This window comes from Wasmannia auropunctata, unplaced genomic scaffold (genome assembly GCF_000956235.1).
Source record: "Wasmannia auropunctata unplaced genomic scaffold, wasmannia.A_1.0 LD336049.1, whole genome shotgun sequence".
NCBI lineage: Eukaryota > Metazoa > Arthropoda > Insecta > Hymenoptera > Formicidae > Wasmannia > Wasmannia auropunctata.
Window position 1 is genome coordinate 611,212 of NW_012026841.1, and position 25,761 is coordinate 636,972.

The following is a 25,761-nucleotide window of genomic DNA, read 5'->3' on the forward strand; positions in this document are numbered from 1 at the left end:
CCATTTTAATTTAAATTAAATTTAAATTAAATTCTAATTTAAAATCTTGACGTGCTAGGCAAATTCTGTCAACGGCATTGTTTTAGGGAAGAAATCTTCGGAAAACGATATTGTTGTATGTAACGATACTTCGGAGAGATTTTTGTTGTAACACTGTGTTATTGAACATTTCTTAACTCTAGGTATACGCACTGTTTTTTTAACGACGTCGTATACACACTGCGGTCCCGGGGACCCCATCCATATTTATTACTGTAACTCTAGTAAAATGGACATATTTCAATTAATGTTTTTTTTCAATTGATAGAGAATTGACCAAGGAATAAGCTCATAATATTTAAAAGTCGATAGAATTAAGTAGCTCTGAGATATACGGGTTCAAAGAAAAAGAAAAGTTCAAAAACGCGAAAAAAAATCTCGATTTAGCACCTTTTTTTTTCAAAAAATCATATCTCTTTTGTTTATAAACCGCTTTGAAAAATCCTTGAAAATTCTGAAAGGACATACTTCAAATAGTAACAAAAAAATTTGGCGATCCGATATTTTAATTTTTTTAACAAAACTGCAAGCAGCGAAAATGGCGAATTTTCAACTTTTTATTTTTCGGCGTTTCGCGAGATAGTATGAAATGTTTCATTTTTTGTACTTGAAACTTTCGCTCTAATTAATGTTAATTGTTTGATTTTTCACGTATATTATTAATTCGCTGACATATGTAATAACAGATGCATGCCTCTTTTTGTTTCAACTAAAAAATACGTTATTGATTTACTCGCGTGCACTTTCATTTGATCGGTCGATCTCCAGCACGAACGCGCGTCAACACGTCTTCCTATTGAGGAGATCTCAAACTTTTTTTACGGCAATATCCCAAACCCCTCCCCTTCCAATTTCAAAAATGCCAAACTGAGAAAATTTCGCTGGGGTATATCTAGGGTTAACCCTCCTATATACAAAAAATAAGTTTAATACAGAAATAAAATGAGGTAAAAAAACAAGATTAGTATCATAATTTTTAGTTAAATTAACAGTACACTTTTAATTGATACAAACATGCTTAAACTTATGTCACAAAAATACAAATTATTTGTGAGCGTTTAATTTTTACAAAATTAATCAAATTTTTTTGTAAGACACGATGGGTAAATTTTTATTGTATAACTGTATAATTTTTATGAGGAATTGTTACAAAATTCAACTGAGCATTTACCGATTTTTATACATATAATTCTTAATACAAACTCAATTGTCACTTTGCCAATAGGAACTAAAAAACATAACATGTATAAACGCACACGTTAATATAAATGGAAGAGTGAGATAGTCTAGATTTCTCTTTCATTTATAAAATTATACACACACACACACACACACACACACACACACACACACACAATATTACAATATTATATATTATAATGTTTTAATAAGATTTTTATGTAGATAGAATATTTATATGGAATGTATAAAAAAATTGTTTAATCTAAAGAATGTGACTTTTTATCTTAAAATAAATAATTTTTTCATTATTAAAATTTTATTTTGGTGAAAAGATATTTAAAAATAGATATTATTTTTCAAAACTCAAATGATTTTATATTGACGAATTCGTTCAAATAACGGCTATAAATTTTTATATTTTATTGATGAAAGGAAGCCGTAAAAATTTTTGGGAGAGTTTGAGAGAAACGTTTATAATTTGTTGAACATATTGTACTCATCTTATTCTATTATTTTATTTTATAAATATAATAATGGAAAATTTTAGTTTTTATATTAAACGTTTCTTATGTATGAAAGATTGACGTTAATATACATAGTTAATTCTAAAATCAAAATATGTCTATATATATATATATATACATATGTGTGTATATATATGTACATATGTATTTTATCACAATAAGTATATTTAAAGTAGAAGAAATATTAGAATATCTAAAATAAAAACGAAATGTGCTCTCTGAGAGAATAGGATTGTAGATGAAAATAAAATATTCTTCAATAATTAAAAAAAATTTATTGCTGCAAATTAATACTAGTTCTATAATAAATAAATACTAGTTCCAAACAGTAAATATATAAATTCATACTTTTAATTAATAAATTGTCTGTCTATGCCTTATTGGAATTTTGTGTTATATTATCGTCATCTAGGCAATTTGCAGCAACCTTTTTGCGTTTAGATATGCTTTGGAAACTTTGACTGTTTCACGTCAATAACGCTTCGAAATAGTAATCATAATTTCGCTAAATATTCTTACTCATACAAAATAAATATTGTATTTTCTTTATCCTCTTGATACGAAATACGGCAAGAGTTCGTTACTATTCTATTTTTGAAAGAGGAAGACATGAGCAAACACGGAATTAATCCTTACGAGCGCGGTCTATAAATATTCATAAAAACCACCTCTTTAAAAGTCACCTCTTTCGGGAAAGGGCAATCTGTAGAAGGATGCGTTTCGACTTCTACTGGTATCCTAACTGGGAAGAATAACATATTTTGTCATTTTGGCAATTTCATTACAGCAGTTCATCCAGTCTGTTTTCGCTCCTCGACAAATTAGCAAAATGCACGCAAATTATCGTATATACACAAGTGTATATACATACAATATATACACAATCATACATCCGTTCATACATATATGTAATATACATATACGGAAAGTGCGATCTTTTATACACGTAAAACCACATACACCACCGCGAAGCATCTAGAAGGAATCCCAGGCGAAACAAATAGTCACGACATCAAAACGACGGCGAATCGACTTTAAAGTGATTATTAGAATTCACTTTTCGGCAATCACGATTCACCTTAACATCATTTTGATTATCGTGACCTATATATTGTTTTGATTGGGATATGCCACTAATTGTAAGACGAGACTTTTAGAAATTCCGATTAACGCGTTTTTCCTTTTATTTCCCATTACTTTTAACGTCTCCTGTCTATTTACCGGACTGCTTTTTAATCGATCACACTTTGCGAAGCTAACGGCTATGGTACAACGTGGCAGAGTGCTCTAAATGATGATGATTTGCAGTCGAATGTATGCTCGACACATTGAAGTCTCCTTTGAATCGGAGGTTTCTTTGTTGATTATTCATTGAAACCTCGATTATCGATAAACACGCGATTCCTGAGGCCGCTGTCCGAGATGTAACCAGTGGCCATTTTGTACTGGTTCGCGTATATCACGCCCTTCGCGTTGCCGTTCTTTTTGACATCGTCCTTGGGCACACTCCGCTCCTTCTTGTCATTCTTCTGCTTGCTCGCGTTCTTCAGATTCTTCTTCTTGTACGCTTCGTTGTAGAAGTTGCGGAAGAGGAAGTAGAACATTATGGAGTGCATGCCGATCCACCAGACGAAGACCTTTGGATAGTTGCAATCGATGAAAAGTAATTGGAACGCGTGGATGAAGACAAGAATGAACTGGACCATTTGTAAAGTGGTCAGGTATTTCTTCCACCACAGGTATGGCTGTATTTGCGGCCCGAGCGCCGCGAGGAGGTAGTACGAATACATCACGATGTGTACGAAGGTGTTCAGAAAACCGAAGAAGGTGCTTTGGCCACCTGCATGAAATAAGGATCACCAATTAGTTACGGAAAGGCTACGTCTTGCCAATCTTATCGGCAGAATTGAATATATAATACTTCCTGAAAAATCTATTATGCTAATTGATGCATAGGAAAAATCCAAGACTACATATTGAATGTGTTACTATCAAAGAAAACAAAAAGCATATTTTAAATAGATTAAACAGTGAAAGAGAGTAAAAGCTTTTTATAATTAAATAATTATCTTGCTCTGAATTTAAATTTATATTCTTTATATGCAAAATAAAATGTGATTTTTTTTGTATATCGACAATAATAAGATTCTATATACATAAACTCGAATTTCAAAAAGATTTAATCTTAATCGATTGTCCACAAGGAGAACTGCATGCTTACCGGGGGTAAATTTAACTCCGAACCACACGGACATGGGCATGCAGCCGTGATGGATGACATGGAGAGTGCTAATGTGATCGTTCTTTTTCCTCAACACAAAGAAGATTGTGTCCGTGAACTCGACGAACTTTGAGATGTAATACCACCAGCAACCTCGTGCCATTCGCAGCGAGATCGGATCGTTTGAGTAATCGACCGGCTGACACCTGAAGGAGTATCGTCCTCCCCAGCCTGCGACCACGCTCTGCAAAACACGAGAGAAAAGATAAAATATCTCGATGAGCCTTTTTTTCTCTCTGTATGCGTGAGCACAGGCTCGTACTATAAGGCAAAACTTACCTCGTTGAACAACCACGAGGAGAATATTACTTGAAAGAGATTGTACCATATCATCACTCTTCTGAGATCGAAGGGCTTTCGATTCTCCATGAGTTTTGGTCCCAAGACCTTAACGAAATAGGCGTAGAACAAGCAGATCGCCAGTGTGGGGAACGGGCCGCTCATCATCGGCCAATCGTTGACTCTCGGGTCGCTCTTGTTGTACATCAGGTCTCGGTAACCATCGTAAATCATTTCTATTAATTGTGCCATCTGAAATCAAAAGCAGTACTTCTTGTCACCGTTGTCTTACCTCAATCTTGTTAAAGTGAAGTCGTTTGTGACTATAGTATAATGCTTTATATTATTCTGTCACGTTACAAAATTAATGATGATGCTTTGTGGTAGAGAAAAATAGTGTCGATATAGTTAAATTGACATTATTATATAAGAGCCTATCGACGATTATTATGGATATCGTTCGAGATAAACGACTATATTTATTGCTTGAGCAACGCCATTTAAGTGTATGATTTAAGCAACACGCGTAACGCTTGTTGCAAAACTAGGAAATATAGAAGCCGTTTAGAATCATATTTCTTTATATTATATAATTGATAGTCGTCGATGAGTTTGTCAAGTGCGATGTTTACTATGTATGCCAAATTACAAATACATACAGACAATTACAAATACAAAAAAGAGGAGATCTAAAGTGTTTGTTTTGAATATTAAATTTTAGAATATCGTCGTAGTCGAATAACTAAAGCACGGATTGAAATATAAGAAACGTGTATATATGTAATTTTAAGAAAAGATTTTTTAAAATTATATTAAATAAAAGAGAGAGAGAGAGAGAGAGAGAGAGAGAGAGAGAGAGAGAGAGAGAGAGAGCATCTCCATGCTCGCAATGATTTTAATTAAATTTTCTTTTTTAATCTCATATCGACCGTATTTAATAATAATATAAAAAGATATGATAATTTCGTAAAAATAGATGCTTGATGAAATAGAAATTTATAAAATTATTTGTGTTTGAAAATCTTGATAAAATTAGTTTTGTTGTTTTTCTGTCCGTATCATAGAAAGAACAGTAATTCAGAATTCACTACACACTATGGTTGCGATTTTTTTGTCTTGAAATGTTGTCACTTCGAGATAAATCGCCAAGTACGCAATGAAAACAAACAGAACGGATTATGTAGGCGCGACAAACTCCCGATTTGAAGTCGCGTGACACACGACTCGATCTCGATCTGCGATACGTAAAGTTTCGATGATTTATTTATTATCGCCACGTCCGTCCTCAGAAGGTTAAACCACCTGTCCTTTCACCGATCGAAGCAGATCGGAAACGCACCAGTGGTCTGAACCGCATTTTCCCGCAGGCGTGCGGAAACCCAGCCTTTGTCGCTGCTCTCCCCGCTTGTCCTCGCGGTCTTTACTCTCGTCCGGTAGCGAATACGATTCTTATTTTTCAGCCTTGAGAAAATGTTGACGTCAAATGCGGCGTTGTACTTCGCCTCACTTTTATAATTCGTTGCGGCAGTTGGAAAGATAAATTTTGCAAAACGTGACTTTTTTATTCAAGTAATTCAGAAGCGCTCATAAATTACGCGTGAGAGGAATTCTATTCTTAGAAGATTCTAGCATTTTTGCAAAAAATTTTCGCATAGAGAGAAAACGGAATAAACCTACTTGAGTCAGGAAAAAAGACAAAAAAGTGCGCATGTAAAAATAATTGCATGAAAGTCAGGAATGCTTTATTACCTCCATTTTTTTATTACATAATCTGCAGAAATTAAGATAATTTGCTTTGCGGAATAATAGATTTTACCGTTTCGACAGTTATTTTACAGTATACTATATTAGAATAATTATCGTGAGAATAATTTTATCTTATTAACATTACAAAACAAATTCGGGTGCTCTCATAAAAATTGCACTGTGTAAATGAATCCGCCTTATCAATGTTGTACAATGTTTACCGGATGACACTTTTAATGCATTAAACATGTCAATTTTTTATGAAATAAAAGCCGATTAAACATACCTACATATATATGTATATACTCTTACATTAGTAATATTATGACAAGTATTAATTGGCTATTTGCGTTTTAGTAATATTTTTCAAGGTATGTCAAATGGATGTTCTGCTAATTACAGACTCTTTAAACAAACTTTCAATAGATCTTTTTTTTTTTGATGAAAATTGACCGTCAGCCTTGACGTCAGTAGTCTTTGAGTAATTAGTGATTAATGAAGATAAAGGATTTTTTCTAAGTTTTTTCTAAGTTTGAAAATAATTCAATTATACAATGACATTCAATCTCAAGCTTTTAATCATACGAACGTCACTTCAAATATTGAAAAATAACAAAAATGACAATTTTCATCGATATATGTATACCTAATAAAAGAATCAGTTTTGGAGTAAATGAAATTTTTCTCACTTTTGTATACAAATATTATGAGGAAACAACTTTGACTGATAACCATAACGCTAAAGATTTAATGCCCGTTAAGAAAGACAATTCTTATTATTGTTGCGACTTCATTGTAAACTAGATTGAATAAAGAAAGCTGGGACATGAAAATTGCTAAATATCTCGCAAACTGGAAATTCACGTTTTTGCGATCTAACATTTCTGTGAGAAGATTCCGATCGTACTAGGTGCCGATTTATTTCAAAACCAGTCGATCTGATTCCCTTTTGCCGATTCGATTTGTCAGGTTTTGCAAATAACACAGCATACTTCCTGGTCTCGTGACCAATTTGGCGGTGCTCTTCTTTCGGATCGCCGCGCTCTCGATCTCTCGATCGAGGTCGGTAATAGAGAGGGGCGGGGCGTCAGGCGCGAAACACGACATTGTCCGCGTTCTCGGTCGATTTCGCGACTCGCGATTTCTGCGAAAAAAACGGCACCCATTATCCCGACCGAAAAATGAATTACGGGCGGTCCAGGCGGCGGCGGGCGGCGTCACGCGACTCGCTCAAGAACGCACGCGGATTTCGCAACCCGCGCGTGAAAGAAAGGAAAAATAGCCGTCTCGTTAGAGACCGCATGCGAGACTCTGAGAACTCGTTCTCGCCGCGGAAAAATGCGGTCCCTCACACGCGCATTCCCTGCAGTCGTACGATACTCGTCTCGTTATCCTGTTCGCTCCTCCGCTCCGTCGCGTTAACGGAGGCAATTTGCTGCACCTGTAGCGCGCGGTGACTATACTGCGATTAATCCCGAATGTATTTTTAAACATTTAACTGTTTAACATTTGCGATTAGACACGTGTCGGTGCGCGGCACGTCAAGGGAACTTATCTTCAATCACACACACGCTAGGGTGCTCGATGCATCAAGCATAATCTCCGCGAGAAAAACGAGCCTTTCATTTTCTCTCGAGATGTTACGATATTCATATGCAATCGATCATATGAGCGCGGATGATTTTTTTCCCTCCTCCTATCTTCCATCTCGTAAAAGTATGCATATTATCGATCAAGGGATTGTGTGTGTTACACAAAGTCGCGCGGTGACATGCGCTCAGAAGCAATCGGAACACTATAACAGTTTTTGTGTAATCACGTCTCACGATGTAGAGCGATTTTCTTGTGACTTACGATCTCACTTTCTTTCGCGAGTGTAATATTAACGAATTTCCTTGATTACAGGTTGCCCTTCTTACGTTGTATAAGTGTATATCGCCACTGTATAAGAAATGGCACCGCGTTAAATCCGCTTGTCGTTAAAGTACTTTAATTCGCAAAACGTCTCTCTCTCTCTCTCTCTTGGCACGCTTTCCGCGATCTAACGTTTACAGCCAATTTTCTGGGCAATTATACTAAAACCGTCTATATTCGATTGTATACGAATAATTTCTATCTCGTCGCCGAGTCCGCGGGACGCGTAACGTAGAATTTGCAAACGTATGTTTCGAAACACGGTCGTAAATCATTTCGAAAAGTACGGTAATCACCGTGGAATTTCCGTGACATCGTCATCGATGCCACCGCATCCTTCCCCTACGCACACGTGTCGACCGGGGACTTTTTCCTTCTTCGTCGTCATTCATGCGAGGAGTTTTTTTTTAACGTTTTTTCTCGAACTCGCATTTCATAAAATCGTTTCGCGTTTTGTTTTTTTTCTTCCTCCGAACAATAACGCGAACTTTGACGCGCGCGCGAAGAGAGAGGAATAACGGACGATGCGATGTATAAAACAGTTCCGCGACGCCCGACTCGTGATGTAATTTCGAATCGCGCACTCTTAAGACTGCCATTTGCTTGACAAGTCAGGTGCATCCTCTCTCCGTTTATTTATTTGATAACGAAAGTATAAGGCCGTGCGACGCCTTTGAGCGGTTGCGGCATGCGCCCTCGATAACTTGACAAGTGTGCGTGCGTATATCTGTGCGGATACACTTATCTTAATTCGCTTTTAATTATGCGCGACGTTTTTTATGTCCGAGCGAAGGAATTCGCCCGACCTTAAAGGAACGAAGAAAAATATTTTCTCAAGCGCGCTAATGTCTCGAAGAGAAAAAATTTATGAAGGACGAACGAGTTCTGTGTTGGCGTCCGGAACAAACTACGCCGGTCTTTCCAAGATTGAAAGTCAATCTTGAGACGAAAGAGTACATTTAATTTTTGGGTCGATTAGGATCTTAACTGAATAATAATTTAATTATTCAATTTAAATATTACGAATCATAATCAGATGTATAATTTATTCGTATATGATATACGTATAATATACATAATATGTGTGTATTATGTTGTAAAAATATAAATTTTTTATTACATGTATTAGATACACAAAAGTTGTTTTTTTTTTTTAGAAAACTTTAAAATATCTCTCTGATTTGGGAGAAGTTTTACGTGTGATTTCTAAAATAATTAAGTATAATTATTAATTATTTAATAACTATAATTAAATTTAAATTATATTTAAATATAATTATTAATTATATTTAAGTATTTAATTGTTAAGAACTTAATTAGCGACGTATTGAATGAATCGAATTATTCATCGAGTAATATAAAAAACGAATAAATTATTAATATTTATTAGCTTGAAGATATTTAGGAATTAAGAAATAAGAATTAAGAAAGGACTTTTAAAATATGTATTAATGTTTTTTTTTAACTTTTTTAACATCAGTTGATGTTTTTGATTACTTTTTTTCTACTTTGAAATGATTGATATAAGAACGAGTTTGTTGAAAGACCTAAAAATTTTGCTCAAAACAGATCTGAAAATAATTTTTTGTTGAATTATCAAAATAATTTGTTGAAATGTTAAAACTGATAAACATTGCTATAAAACGTTTTGATGTTTTAGCAATCATTTTAACTTTTGCACGAAATTATTTTGATTATTGAACAAAAATTATTTTCAGATCTGGATTCAGCAAAATTGTTCTTTCCGTGTAAGGATGTTAATAGTGCTTGTAACACACTCATATAAAATTAATATGATGAAAATGATAAGCTACGTGTATGAAGCACTGGATATATTCACAATGCAACAAATTTAATGTACAAATTCCATTAAATTTTTTCTTTTTTTAAAATTACAAAAAAATTAATTTATATATTTTTATGATAAATAAGAAACTGATTAAAATAAACAAAAAATTATTTCTTGACATATGAGATAAGAGATAAATTATAGTAAAATTAATTATGTGGATATATTATATGTATAAATAGTCAATATTGTAAATGGAATTTTTAGGATATTAATTGTATAATACTAGACATAATTAAGTGTCAGTATTATGTTATTAATATGATACGATAATGAATATATAAGATTAGATCAGAAATTTATTCATGCTCGTATTTTGTTTTTGTTACTTATTTTTAACTGTACGCAATTCAGTGTACGTTAAAAATCATATTTATATACGATATTGGTGTTTAATTTTTTGTCATATATATTTATTATGTGTATGAATTAAAAATGAGGTTTTACACTGATGAAAATTAAAGTTTTAGGGCTTCACGGGAAATGCCATATTGTTTTTTAAATTACAATGCTCCTACTATTTTCTTTTTACATCACAAATGAAACATTTTTACGTTGATTTTATTTTTTTGTATGGATTTTTATTTTTGAAACGTGATGTTTAATATTAATGCGCTTTGTACTGATTTTGCCAATAAAAAAGAAAATTTAAAAAAATTTTTTATATGTCTATAAATCGAAATTAACTTTAGTGAATTTACTTATTTAAGCAGACCTTTACATAAAAACATTAACCTTAGGTCCGTAAAAATGTAAATCTCCGACTGCAAACGCAACTTTTTTCATGTATATTTATTAATTTATTTAATTTACTTTTTATTATGCATGTTACACGTGCATAAATAAAACAGAAATAGTTTGTATCACGATGATAGTCACGGCATTCGCATACGTTCAACGTATTAATAATATATCCGAGAATAATTCACCATTTATCCGCATAACTCGAATCTCATTGTGACAAATCGAAACGTAATATCGCACACATTCATTTACTTCATTTTGTATTAACATTGTATCTTGTTAAAAAGATACAATATTGATACTCGCCAAGTATGTTCTCGTAACTTGCAAATATAAAAAAATACAGATATGAACAAACATTTATAATTGCAATTATGACTTGCGAGGAATGTGTATGTTGATGGTCATTAATTTATGAAACGCAAATCAAACGAAATACCTTTGATAAATAAAGAGTTGCGCAACTTCGGTAACAATAATTGGCAGTATCGGCACGCGACGCACGTAAAACCATGCTATAGTTACTCACTGTGTGTTACTTTTCGCGTGCTTCTGTCGTTGCGAAATCCTCCCGGTGCGAAGTAAGCGCGTGCAAAAGTTTCACTGTCGAGACGGGGCTGAATTCGCGAGTGTGACCATGTGCCGCGCGATATACGTAATCGTCGGTTGAAGGGAGGAGAGACGGCACGAGATAAAAAAAACAAGGTTTAATTATATAGACCGAGGCACGGAGGAGCGCGTGCGGGTGTGAGCACCTCTTCCGCGAGGCACCTGTCGACAAACTGAGGCCGCACCGCCATCACGAGGGCCTTATATCGTCTCTTACGGTCGAACACCTCCATGAGCGTGTTGTAGGTTACGCATCTTGCCGATCCGTCGCGCTTTTGCTATCATCCCCGCGGAGGTGGAGAAGAGAGTGAAGACGCCTCGTTCGTTCACGGGGTTTTTGTTACTCCGGCCATCTCAATGACGATTCGTCGTCGAATCGTAATCGTAATCATAGCTGTCATGTTAAAGAGGTGATAAAGAGGAGTGCATCGGCAAAGATGCTTCACGATTCAATTGAATTTATTCATCAGGTGTGATAAAATTGACATGGACAATCGCATAAGGCGCAATCGAAGCGATTAAATTAAAATTTACTCGCATTTGCGTTGTAAGCAAGATATACAAATGTATATGTAACAATTAAAAGCAGTAATGAAGCTATAATGCTATATTTTGAGATCTTTGATATCAATTTATAAGCAGGATAATCCAGATTTAGATTAATGTATATATTGCATATACGTTGATGTCTGATCTTATTTCTTTTTGTAGCTTGTTTTTCAAGAGTTTTAGAAATTTTCTCGTTCATCACTTGTTCCCGACTGATATTGCATGAAATATCATTCTTTCTATGTTCAACCGATTAATAGAAGTATGCCTAATAGAATAAATATAAAAATATCAGAATATAATAAATTCTTTCGGCTCTCTTTTCTTTAAGTGTCTATCAAATTTGTAAGCCTAATGACAGTAATAATTTGTGCGCAATGCGTTGATTCATTCTGTATACGAAGTATAAAGGATTAAATATTGTTTTCATGTCCGTGCATCGTATCGGTGTACCGTAGAATCACGTATTATTATTATCATCTCAATCGTATTGTGATTCGAATGACTGGACACCGTTAGTATCTTTGAGAATGTTCGGAATGTTGTTTACAATGCACACTCAACCTATGTACGTCTGTTCACTATAATTGCTACGGGAATTTGCGTGACTCTTAATCTAATCATCTTATTCCTGATATACTTTACGGATTCTAATAATTCTAACAACTAATTACAATGAAAAATTTTGATGAAATATACGGATGCAGAAAAGATCCTTATTTTTATATTTGTATTATTGATAATTTCTAAGAATGTTTAATTATAGTTTGAACAGGTTAATCTTCTAAATGTAAGATATTCGAATCAACGGTATCTAATTATTTATTTTGCGTAAAATCATACATTTTTTTTGAGAAAAAATAAATTTTAAAATAAATAATTAAAAATTATTGTTTAAAAGTAATTTAAGTTAAACGCGCATACCCCGAAATGTTATACGTAGCATGAGTATTAAAAATTTGTATAATTTAAATAAGATTTTAAATTAATTAGTTAGATAATGTTAATTTTATGATTTTCATTAATGCTTTATTTTATAAATATAAAAACCGGTGAATAAAAATTTAATTGATTAATTAAATCCAATTATTTTGTAATAAATTGTTTTATATTTACACATATTAATATTCGATTTGGGTAACTTTCCTTATGATTAAGCATTTTGCGTGTGCTAATCGAGGATGATTGACCAATTTTTGTTGAAAGCAAGTCACGATATACATACAATACATTTTATTGCGGCAAATAAATTCCCTTGTTTCTTTTATTCTTAACGAATACTATTAATGATCTTTCGTAAAGATTGTATTATAACGGACGATTTATTCTTTACGTGCTAATAATTAAAAGTATTTAAGCGACATTGAGTGCGCTTCTACTGTGATTCATTCACTGTTTACCTTTTAAATGTATCCAATTGCGGTTAGATTAGAATATGCAATAGTTTAACTTTGAATACTAATATTTAAACAGAATTTTCTTCTGCGTTCAATTTTCATGAAACATATATATACATATATATGTATATGAAATATACATATTATACGTACAGTATAACACAACATTGCATCTTTGATTATAGTCGTTCTCAAATACTGTTATATTACTGTTATTACCAACATTGTATTAACAAATTGTATTACCAACTTAACAATTACGTAGCACAACTGTTGTGTGAATACAATGTTAATTTACGAGCATTGTCATTCCCTAGCAATGCTAATTTATCAGCTTTTTATTACACTTTTTAATGACTTCTTTAATACCACTTAATCATTAACGTACTTGTAAATGACTTTTGATACTCATTTAATACGTTTTTCCCAGTGCTTCGTACACGTGGCTTATGATTTTCATCATATTAATTTTATATGAGTGTATTACAAGCATTATTAATATCCTTACACGGAAAGAACAATTTTGCTGAATCCAGATCTGAAAATAATTTTTGTTCAATAATCAAAATAATTTTGTGCGAAAGTCAAAGCGATTGCTAGAATATCAAAACGTTTTATAGCAATGCTCATCAGTTTTCAACAAAAAATTATTTTCAGATCTGTTTTTAGCAAAATTTTTAGATCTTTCAACAAAATCGTTCTTTCCATGTAGGAACGTTTATAAAAAAAACATTTTTTTATACTATTATTTTATACTGTTATATGTATTTTAGTATTGTATATATTATATTATATTAAAGCAATGTATCTTTTTCTTATAAATCTCATATCGATGCGGACACACACAACACACACACACACACACACACACACAAATAATAATGTATATATAATATGTGCGGAATATTAAAAATAATATAATTGTATTTTTTTCAAACAGTTTTTACAAATTTAATAGTAGTAATAATTATGTAAACAGTGCGGTCTTTTATTTTTCACTTTTTGAATAAATCACGGTTTATCAGATGAGAACGATTGACGTAATCTGATGAAATAGTCTTTGTAGTTTTCCGTAGCCTGTTGAAGTATATTGACTTTTTTTTGCTACGACACGAAGTGGAAGATGATTTCCATTTAAAAATACGGAAGTAGTCGTAAATGCTAATAAAGGAACAAAGGTAAATTAGAGACAGGTTACTAGTAATGAGCATTCTTAAACGATGACACATAATGTCTCAGTTTAGTATTAAAATTTCTAATAGGTCACATTATACTTATGTGTACCATATTAGAGCTCTACTTAATTTTTAGTCTGCCTGATTGGGCAGTTGTACCGTTTCTACTTTCGTTTTTCTTTGACATTTATAATCAAGATGATATTGCACATACACGATCGTTATTATTATTAATATAAACGGCGTTGCAGGTGAATACTTATCTGGGGAGTTTCAAAACAATTATTTAATCGAAGCAACACGTTGGCTAGCAACGTGCATAGGCACGTGAAGAAAGACATGTGAAAGATCAGCAAGGTCACTCCTTTCTTGAATCCTTGATCGCCACCTGTAGATCAAACATCGCATTTTTGCTTTGACTGCGCCCACTAAGTGAGCGCCGGATTATCGTGGTGTCCATGACGCGTCACAATCATAAACGGCGTATATATGTTGCCGATTAGAAATCGGCATTCGAGACGCGTGGCGCGAGCCGTTCGTCCGACCGAGCAAGCCGCTCTCCGCAAGATCGAGACGCAATCGAGACAAGAGAGTGGCCATTAGCTATTTATATAATTTACTATATACTATTCGTGATTCGCGCAACGAACTTTGGCACTGGGTGGTCCTTATTTGTAAGAGACCGCGCATAGCGAACAAGCCTACGGTCTGCGTGGCGTGAAATACTAATGAGCGCGCGATGTTTAGCGCTCCCCCGTATCCGTTTGCGCATTCGAATCGCGTCGGACGGAAGCTGAAGAATAGCACGAAATTATATAGATTTAGCGAGGGTAATTCTTATAACGGTATAACGACAAGTATCTTCGACAAAAAGACAATCAGCTACAGCGCTTGTAATTATATAATAATTATATTACTATCACTTAAAATTATTACAAGAGCGATAATACTATTGTTTATAATTAATATTTATAAGACGATATAGTAATTGTTATTTTAACACACCAACACCCGTGTCGGCTCTTATAGGCGATCTTTACTATACGAATTTATTATTCTTCAGAGCCATTGCTTCTAATTTAATTAGTAATTATCATGATTATAATTTTTCTTTACCGCACGTTTACATATCTTGTGCATCCAATGATAAGACACATTGCTTTGTAGGAAGCATATACACGGATGATTGCTTTATCGCGGCAGTTTTGGGAACGTAAACTAAAAATTTATTTTACTTTTCTGATGTGCTGTGGTGTCACGCGTGTATATGAAATGTATAAGCGACGATTTCAAAACAAATGATTTGGAAAGCCAGAAATTGAGAGCGCTGCTGTAAATTGTCTTTCGATCAGTGTAACGGCAAATTACACTTTCAAATTTCAACATATTAGAGAGAACTTATTTTAATGTTCTACTTATTTTTCTATCTATATATTTCTACTTATAATATTTGTGCATATGTTATATGAACCGAAAATTGTAAGATTCACACTAATATTATATGGAAGCACCAAAATCCGCTTTGTATTGTGTTGGCGTTTTAAGACCTCATTTGAGCATGTCATTCAGTGTTGCGTTCAAGCGCTTGCGTAGCTAATAAGCGCGTTATCAACCCTATTATGCCGTTATCTCAGTTAATTAGACGTACAGTGGAACAATGCGATAGGCTGATAGCATATGTTTTTATGAACGCATCCTAAATTTTACATTTTGTGAAATATTTGTTTTATATGCTTCATAATGATTTACATATTTAATATATTTAGAATTTATAATTAAAAGATAGGCGATCAAAACATCGTTGTCATTAATGCAAATTTATTTTTTGTTTCCGCCCTCCGCGGCGAATTTGTATGTCTAATCTTATTTTTTTTTCCCTCTCGAGTCTGTTTAGAGTACGAATCTGTTTACGAATCATGATGAATCAAGGAAACACGCGTCGTACAAAATTAATGGACACCGGGCGTCGGACGCATAAGGAAGCGACGTCGCGTCCGTGTTATAGTGGCCGCAACGGCGGCTCGGGAGGGGGGGGGGGATTATAAAGGAGACAAAGGCTCCAAGCTCGCGAAGAAAATTTTATATCGGTGACTGCCGGCTGGGACCGACCTTGGCCGTGCCATTCCGCGAGTTCCGCTAATTGTCGGGCGATTATCGCTTGCGGAATTAAAATTCGCGCGATGCGTGGATGACGGGCGCGTTCGTTCGAGTTTAACGCCGCCGTTTGCACGCAGGAAATGTACGCGCGCGTTCCTATACAATACGTGCTGTTTACCTCGCGCGGATTAAGCCAACAACCTGCGCATCTCGCTAATCACCAGGATCTTCGCATATTTGCTTTTGCTAATTTCCCTTTTTTTTCTTTCTTATTTTATTTTTGAGACGATTATTTCTCTATGGAAGGAAGATGAAGATAATTGAAACGAATTAATCTGCTGAAATATAAAATAGACTATAAAATTTGGAAAATGTTTGATAATAAATCGGACGTAAGAATATGTTTGTGTTATTATATAAAACACGGCAAAGTATTATAAGTAGGATAAAATCTCATATATTTTCATTTATAGCTATATAAACGTCAAATTAATAATACAACTTTTGATAACGTACTTCTTTAAATAAAACAAAAACTATAATTTCTTTGATGAACGCTGTCTCTTCAGTTATAAGTTTTCCTCTACCGTATTAGAACTAATAAGAAATCTTCTGCGATGCGTTAATGTCAATACGTCGTCGATATTTTTCATTTTTATTTTATAAAAATTGTTAAGAGGACAATTTGTTTATACAGAAGTATTGATAAAAGTGGCGTCTCTGAGCTTCCTGCTTCACTCATCTTGCTAGATTTTTGTTCGTTGCTCTCGCGCGCTTAATAATTCACTGGCGACTCTATGCAATTATTATTGCTCAAGTCTTTTACGTAATAAATATATATCTAAGAATAAGCATGTTAATCTTTTCTGATTATTTACTCCATCAATATCAGAGATTGTCGATCATACCACAAGTTTCAATAAAAAGCGATAAAAGAACCTTTAAATAATCAGAAGTTAATACGCTTATTCTTAGAGGAAAAGAAAATAAGATTAGACGTACAAATACGCCGCGGCGGAGAGCGGAAACAAAAAATAAATTTGCATTAATGGCAACGACGTTTTGGTCGCTATCTTTTAATTATAAATGCTAAATATATTAAATATGTAAATCATTATGAAGCGTATAAAACAAATATTTCAAAACAAAAAAAATGTAAAATTTAGGCTGCGTTCGAAAAACGTATGTTATCAGCACTATAGCATTGTTCCATTGTACGTCTAATTAACTGAGATAAAACGGCATAATAGGCATAATTACGCATTGATAACGCGCTTATTAGCTGAACGCAATATTAAATGACATGCACAAATATTACAAGCACAATATAGATATATTTATTACGTAAAAGAGCAATAATAATTGCACACAGAGTGAATTATTAGACGTGCAAGAACAACGAATAAAAATCTAGCAAGATGAGAGAAGCATCAAAGAGCTCAGAGACGCCACTTTTTTTTACTTCTTTATAAACAAATTGCTCTCTAAACAATTTTTATAAAATAAGCTTCTTTTCAAGTGGCATTCTTTTCTTTAATAATTTATGTTTTTCTCTTTACGTATTGAGATTGCTGAAAAAATTAGAGCAAAAAGCAAATACGGAAACTAGCATGCGGTTTCGTAGAATATCATTTTATATTACACCATTTTGTTTTAATAAAATTTTATTAAAACTTTATTATTAGTAACATTTCATTAAAAATAATAAGTGATTATTTAAATTTTACGGCATGACGTAAGTTTTATTCCGTTAATTTGCCATTCTGTTTTTTGTGCCTCTCTGTCTGGACTTTACCCATCTTAATTCATTTTTTATATGTTCTCAAGGTGAATAAACTTAAAAAGCCAAATATCCTTTTCTCAAGAGGTTATAACGATATTTTATATGCATCCTATTTGCAAGCCTATCCTACTATACTCAGGAGGAACTTGTTGTCCTTCGATAGTTAATGCCCGCGTTCAATGATCTTCCGTTCGCGCAACCAATGGCACCAATACCGTCTGAATCATTGTAAAAGGAGAAAGGTAAAATAAGAAAGGAAAAAAAATAGGAGAATAAATTTTCGTCTTCGTTCAATGTATAGAAGCAAACAATGTGTAGATGACTTGATATATTTCTTCATATTGTTCTTTTTTTCCGTTCGGATTACCATTTATGAAAGTATAATTCGCCGAGGTTAATCTAATTCGAATGCAAAAGTTCAGCAACGTGTCAACATTTTTACCATTTTTTCGCATTTGTGTTTAGATGCGAAGTGTGACATTTTATTAGCATACTAATCTTCAAGATGTGCGATTTATGTATTATATATATAGTGTATCACGTACAATTGTTGAAAATTCAAGGTCCGTGATCGACTGGGATATATTTTATGTATATACACGTATTTACTTCATGTACAAGACGTGTGTATGCCTGTGCGCATGTGTATAACGGACATTTCGTAAATCTTTGAAAGTTGTATATATTTGTCCTTGAAGACGTTATACCGATCTATGAGCTCGGCTATTTCAAAAGTCTTTTAAAGATCTTTTGCCACATAAAAATATATGTATTTTTCTCTTTTGTTTTTATTTTAATAAATAATTTTTTTATCAAAAATATGATTTTTTTTTACTTTTAATTTTACTCTCGTGACATTTTTCTAGAGAATTTGGAATTAAGATAATAATTTTTTTCTGCAATATAATAAATAAATAAAAAATAAATTAAATAAGTTTTTATATATTTTAATTAACAATCCTTTAGATCTTAACTTTTCTTAATTAAACGAATCATTTAATTATTAACAGAAATGCAATACATTACATTTTACGTAATAAATAAATTAATTTTATGTACATTTTTGCAAGGCATTTGTGAGGCTGATCCAGATCTGATTACTAATTGTAAGAACGAACAATTCATTTCGTTCGAAAGAATAAACACAAATGTAACGAGCATTTTTTCTTTGATGTATCGATCACGCAGACGAAACGCGCGGAAAATCCGTTAATGTAAATTTCGACTCGTTTTCGGCAATTGAAATGAAATTGTTTATTATATTAGTTTGTTTCCTCCATTCAGTAGCTTAATTACATTCTTTGCTTGGTCTAAATTTAAATTCAGTAAATTTATAAATCAGTGTAAAAGGTTGCGTATACTTAACCTTAAATTAATATTAATGATAGGATTGTAGAATTTACCGTGACTCTGCGAATGCCAAATGAAGCAAGCCGCGCTTTATTATTCGTCGGTGACTTATACATGTGTGGCCTGTAGTCAGATCAAGTGTCAAATTAAAATTGGATATAGGTGATAATGATATAGAACGCGCGCATGAAGTGCGTGCGAATTCGTTTGTCCACTTCGAAGTTGTTAATTCGTACTAACAAGGGCAGAGCTGAAACTCGAGAGTGGAAGCGTGCTTTTGAAATACGGTTTCTTGCAAAAGATAGTCCTTCGTGTCTACATTTCACAAGAAATTCCAAACTCTAATTTCACCTTTTAGGTTTTTTCAAAAAAGTAACAATAAATATAAACATTTTAAAGTCATTGCGGATCGATTAATTACTTATTGGCAGGATGATCAACAAATTGATCGCAGATTTATAATAAAATTTGCTGTAACACATGAGAACAAATTGGCAAAAATCATGGAAAGCTGAAATTGGTGTCGGGTTTACAACAAAATCTGCTGATATAACATGAGAATAAATTATTGTTGGCAAAAATCATGCAAAGCTGACAATTTGAGCGCAAACTGACGGCAAGAAATCGACTAAGGAATTTGGCTCGGTTTTTCCCGTCAATTTGCATTTACATTATGTGTTAGCAAGTTTTGTCAGCAAAATGTCAATTTAACCCGGATACAGTTAACGTCGATTTGTTGAATACTTTAATCGAATTTACCAAACCAAATTGCTGAAATTGTAACTAGGATCATTTTAAATATAGAGCTAATGCTTTTCTTCCTCCTCCTGTAGCTTCTAAGAACAGCTTTAATTCTAGAATGGATGGCGAAGTAAATTTTTGTCTTTTCTCAATTATTATTTTGTATTAAACATTCGTCTCTGTTTCTTGATATTTTTGAGATATTACTAGTAATATAGAATAGATAAAAGTTGCACGCATTACGCTGATATTTTCGGGCTTGTTTCACAATATGTTTAACAAACTCCCCTTGACCTTATTAAACTCAGGGACTTGTCCTTGTGTAATCAAGAAAAAGATAATCTTTCAAGATTAAATTGCTTCATTCTTCGATAGCTATTTCTGAAGCAACGTTATTTTTAATTTAGGAATGTCGACGGAATTTGAGATTTGAGGTGAAAAAAATTATTTTTACTTAATGTCAAGGTAATAGCAATAAAACTCATTAACGCCTCATTCTTGCATAGGAATGTTTTCACCCAAAAAAAAAATGTTCTACTTATGGGCGGGAAATTCCTTTAAGCATTTCCTCTAAGCAAAAAAAATTTACATGAAGCATATTCCTCAGCTATCACGCGTATTTATTTATAAAGAAGTGAACACATGTGCCATAATCCAAAATTAATTCCTCTATAGAAAATTTCACTATAATAACTCGAATAGTCTCTTGAAATAAGAGGATGTGCTTGATACTCGCGGCATGCTCATTTATAAGATTTTTTATTTTAAAAAAATTTTTAAATTTTTATTATTATATATTATTAATTATAATTATTATTTATTTTTTTATTTAAAATAATTTTTTTTAATTAAAAATTTTTTTTTCATTTAAATAAATGAAAAATTTATTTTTTTGAACAGTGCAACATAGTTAAAAAAAAAACAGCCCATAATTATATGCAAAATATGTCCATATATGTTTCTTTTGTAAAATGATTCTTTAATACAAAATTAATTTTAATAAGAAGGAAACATATATGGATATATTTTGCATATAATTATATACAATTATATATGGAACTTTTTTTCCTGGGAGTGAAGTCTCGTCGTTTATAATTGTTATTGCTAAGTTCTGTTTAGTTCCTTTAAGTATGCGAATAGAATTATTGACATCACCAACTATATGGAATTCATTACGAAACATCAGTTCTCGGGCGGTCATAAAGGTTGAAGCAACACTTGACTAGGTACATGGCTTGGATGGGTGATCGCTTTTAGAAAAAAAAATACCATAAAATTAGTTTACTCGAATAGAGTTATTGTAATCCTCACATCCATTAAAATGAATGTGATCTTTTTAAAGCATTCTTTTTTTAATTGAAAGGAAATTCTTCTAGCATTAAGAGGATTGCAATCTTAAATCCAACATTTCATAGTAATTCGATATTCCTCTACCTTTTGGAGTATCATCTTGAGACGATATACAAGAGGAAAATCTTCTAGCAGCAAGAGGGTGTCACTAAGAAATAGAACTTTTTTTTGGGTTCTATTATGTGTTTCAGCAATAAAATTCTATTCGACAATTGTAACAGTTTTGAAAGAGAAGGGCTTGCAGGCGACGCAAGAATCAATGGATTAACGTAAATTTTCATGTGAGAATGGACCACACGTGGTCGATGGCATTCATTGTCCGATAAGTTAGCGTCCCCAAACGCCTGTTTACGTAACGCAGAGTATTATACTTATCTCAAAGTTTTGTTTTGCTTCAAACTTTGCATGTAATTTCTGCAGCATATGACATACCAAGTGACCACAATGAGATTCAACCGAGCAAAAAAAGACCCATTTTAACTTCTTCCTCCGATCAGATCCTTTTAAGGTTCTTTGCACGTTTCCTTTTAACTTTATAATCGCTTTAGGCACATGTAAAGATATATTTTTTTTGCGACTATCGTGTATCGATAAGTAAACATAAATCTTCTTTATACTAATTTGAGCTTAACCTTTTTAAAAATTTCGAGATTTTAAACTCATAGATAAACTGTCTCATTCGGTTAAAAGTGCATCGCTTTAATAACGGCGTTAATGATAGAACGAAAGGCACGTTTATTACGTTAAGCAACAATGAACGCGAAAACAATTGAATGCGAACTGCTGCAACGCGCATCCCGGCGTAATTTGCCTGGGAAGACCTACGTCTCGAGTGAAATCTAACAAAACTTCCGTGTCTTAAAACTGCACGTACTATGTAATACATGTCTAAATTTAATCTTCATTTTATTTGCGAATGCTTACCTGGGCATGGGGCAATAACACAGTTATTTTAACGACACTTTGGAATTCTTTTAATGGCTCTTCTAATGGCTATACTGCGTAACTGCTGGAAGTGGTTTATGAAGGTTAATGCAAGAATTCGCACGCAGAATATTTTTCTGCTACCGTTATTACCGGCAAGACCTTCATCTTCTTGCAGTAAAACTTCGAACAAAAATTTTTTTCCCCAGCCCTAATGATACGTTACGGCAGCGTACTTTACACCGTGTTAGAAAGGCTACTATTTTTTTTCCTATCTTAATTTATAATTTTCATCTACGCAAATTGGTTTTTCTAATACAGCGTGTGGAAGTCGAGAGACAAATTGTTTACTGTCTGCAAATAAACGGTAATAAGGAAAATTGACAGTATAAAAGAATGTTCTGTATTGCTAGAACTAAACTTAGATTCGCGGTTACGAAACAAAAAATTTTATATGTAACATTTTTAAAAATAATTTATAAAAAAATAATTGATGTTACTAAGTTAAGAAAAGATTTACGTGAGAAAAATTTTTTATGGAAGCGGTTAACAAAGATTTAATGAAAATGTACGGTAATGACAGTATCTTTCCAACTTTTTATCATCGGTTTCCACTTGAGCAGATTGAATAAAAGCTATCGCCTCTATTTGAAAATTACTATGCCGCATTCGTATAAACTTACAAATTTGAGCTCAGTATATCAATCGTCGTATTAATTTTCTCTATTAAAAACAAATCATAAATAGACGGGAGATCATTTGTTCCGGTAATTGAATGCTATTAAGTCCTTCTGGGTATTTTACGTCTATTGAGGGAGACAAAAACGATTACATTTGTAACTTTCCGTAAGGAAAAATTAGTTGAACGTCATCTGCATCTTGCACAATTTTTTCCTTCTGTCCACTTTTATATAGATAAATGTATTGTTGTGTAAAACGCAAATTAAACTGCAATTTCCGTTAAAATAAAGTATCTGCTTGAATTTAATTTTTTATTTAATTAATTAAAATTTTTTATATTAAAATTATATTATTTCTTTTTATTTTCAGAGAAAAGTAAACTCAGAAATTCGATAACCTTGTTATCACAACAGTCGTATATTTGTAAAATCTATCCAAGCGATGTTATGCTAACTGTGAAAATTTGAAGAAAATACAAAACGTAGGAATGTGATAAAAATGTTATCATTTACGTAACAATTTCAAATAGAGATCATGTAATTTCTAATAAGTTGTTAAAAAATTGGTTTAATATACTGAAATAACTTCTCGAAATTTTACGCTTGCTGCTAAATAATCCAATTTTACATGCTTTAGGCATTTCTATTTCAAAACAAATAAATTTTTAAGTGATCGAGATTTATTCATTATCTCTTTAAGCACTAATTATTTTTTCATATTTTTACGTTTAATATATTCGCGTAAATATTGAAAAATACTTCTCATTTGGTTAAATTTACATTTAAATAGTCCGTCATAATTTGTGCTATTGACATTTCTATTAATCTCCGTCATCGGTAAATCTTCTATGAGAACTACCTAAATAATCTTCCTCGACATCGATGAGACATAATACTTCTTGCTGAAAAAAAAACGCTCGCTAATTATTATTAATTATTTTCTTGACTTCATTGTTGACCAACGTCAACGTTTAGAGATGGTGCGTTAAAATGCACTTTAAATATTATCTTTAACGAATGCAAACTATTTATAATATGCTTAGTATGCTCGTTTATTAAATCGAGTACTTAATATCTTAATCGAGAACCGGATTTTATTTATCGCTGTTCGCATAGATATGTGCATTTTGCATACATCTACGTATTTAATAGTATTACGCAATCTTTATGAAATATTCCAAGAGATTGTCCCCTCGCGCGAATTAACAATAAATACAACATGTTTTTCAATATTGTTTCCAGAACCAGCGAGGAGCATGAGACAGAAATGTGATAAATTGCACCATCAATTATTTTTTATTAGAATTATAAATTATTAATAAGATCGTAAAAATAAAATATATTATTCGGTCTGCAAACTTTCTGTCCGCGGCTATTTTTTTTTCTAAATGTCGAACAGTGTAAGAAAAAAGAATCATAGACACAAACGTAGCGTAACAATTTTTTTTACACATTCTTATGTCCTTCCGGACGAGGGAAGAAAGTCATAACTTATGGCAGAAACATACACGTGTTACACTAGACTAGATATATTATGATCACTGCGAGTGCCGCGCGAATCATTGCGCAATCACTGTTGCTGCAATTGAGTTATTATAACGCCTCGTTTTTTTCCAAAGCACATGAATAAAAAAAATTTCCGCGTTTGGAAAAAAACGCGAACAAAAAACTGAATAGAAGAATGAATGCGTATTATCCTCTTTATTACTTTGTATCGTGAGCTCTAACATTGTGAAAATCCCGTATATACTTTAATTAACAAGTTCACGACACGTTATAAAAACTATAATAATTGCACGGGTTTTATCCGTGTTTAGAAGTAAATTTGATAACAATTGATTTAATGGCACAAAATTGATGTGATGAATAATTTGCACTAGATTATTTGTCTTTTTCTTGTGCGACGCGTTATAATTGTGGCATATATTCTGCTATTACTTGGAAATAGAATTATTATAATTATTTGCGTTTTATTACAGAAAGATTAGATTATATACTCTATATGCTTATAAAAATGTTAAGTCATTCCGTTCGTTTATTTATTGTCAATTAAGTTAATTAATGACCAACTTATCGAGTATTGTAAATGTGTGGTATTAACATATTTTTTATTTTAATTTGGGAATTATTGTTTTTGTTCTTTAACATATATGGAATAAAAAAATTGAATCAGGAATAACACAAGTTATATGTGTATTTAGAAACGTTTTTGTAAATCATTTTGTCGATATAATTAATAGCGATTAAATTAATCGATAATTAATATTATCTGTATTTATTTTATTAGCATAGAGAAAGAGAGAGAGAGAGAGAAAAAATTATTAATGTTTTGTTATTACGTGTTTTATTATTAACGTATAGAAAAAAAGATTATAGAGATTAACATATTATCAGGGAATGGAAAGTTACTTCTTAAAAGTAACTAGTTATCGTTACTTGTTACCGAGTTAAAAAAATAACTACACGGAGAGAATTTTTTGTTTAATTTACCCTGCAAATCATGTTAAATGTGAGACAATATAGTATTTAGGCAGATCGGAAGAGCACA

General features: G+C 32.5%; 1 protein-coding gene across 3 annotated transcripts; it reads right to left on the bottom strand.

The window, feature by feature from the left end:
• Positions 1-1,617: 1,617 nt before the first annotated feature.
• On the bottom strand, positions 1,618-11,418 carry LOC105451610 (elongation of very long chain fatty acids protein AAEL008004). Of its 3 annotated transcripts, none has more exons than XM_011692177.1 (4): positions 11,088-11,418; positions 4,306-4,557; positions 3,967-4,210; positions 1,618-3,585 (listed from the first exon to the last, which is right to left on the bottom strand). In XM_011692177.1, the coding sequence occupies exons 2-4, from the start codon at positions 4,555-4,557 to the stop codon at positions 3,110-3,112; spliced, it is 972 nt and encodes a 323-aa protein (XP_011690479.1). In that variant the 5' UTR covers positions 11,088-11,418; the 3' UTR covers positions 1,618-3,109. The 3 variants fall into 3 exon arrangements, with proteins under 3 accessions (XP_011690479.1, XP_011690476.1, XP_011690480.1); XM_011692174.1 differs by lacking the exon at positions 11,088-11,418 and adding an exon at positions 5,645-7,225; XM_011692178.1 differs by lacking the exon at positions 11,088-11,418 and adding an exon at positions 5,401-5,621.
• Positions 11,419-25,761: the final 14,343 nt, after the last annotated feature.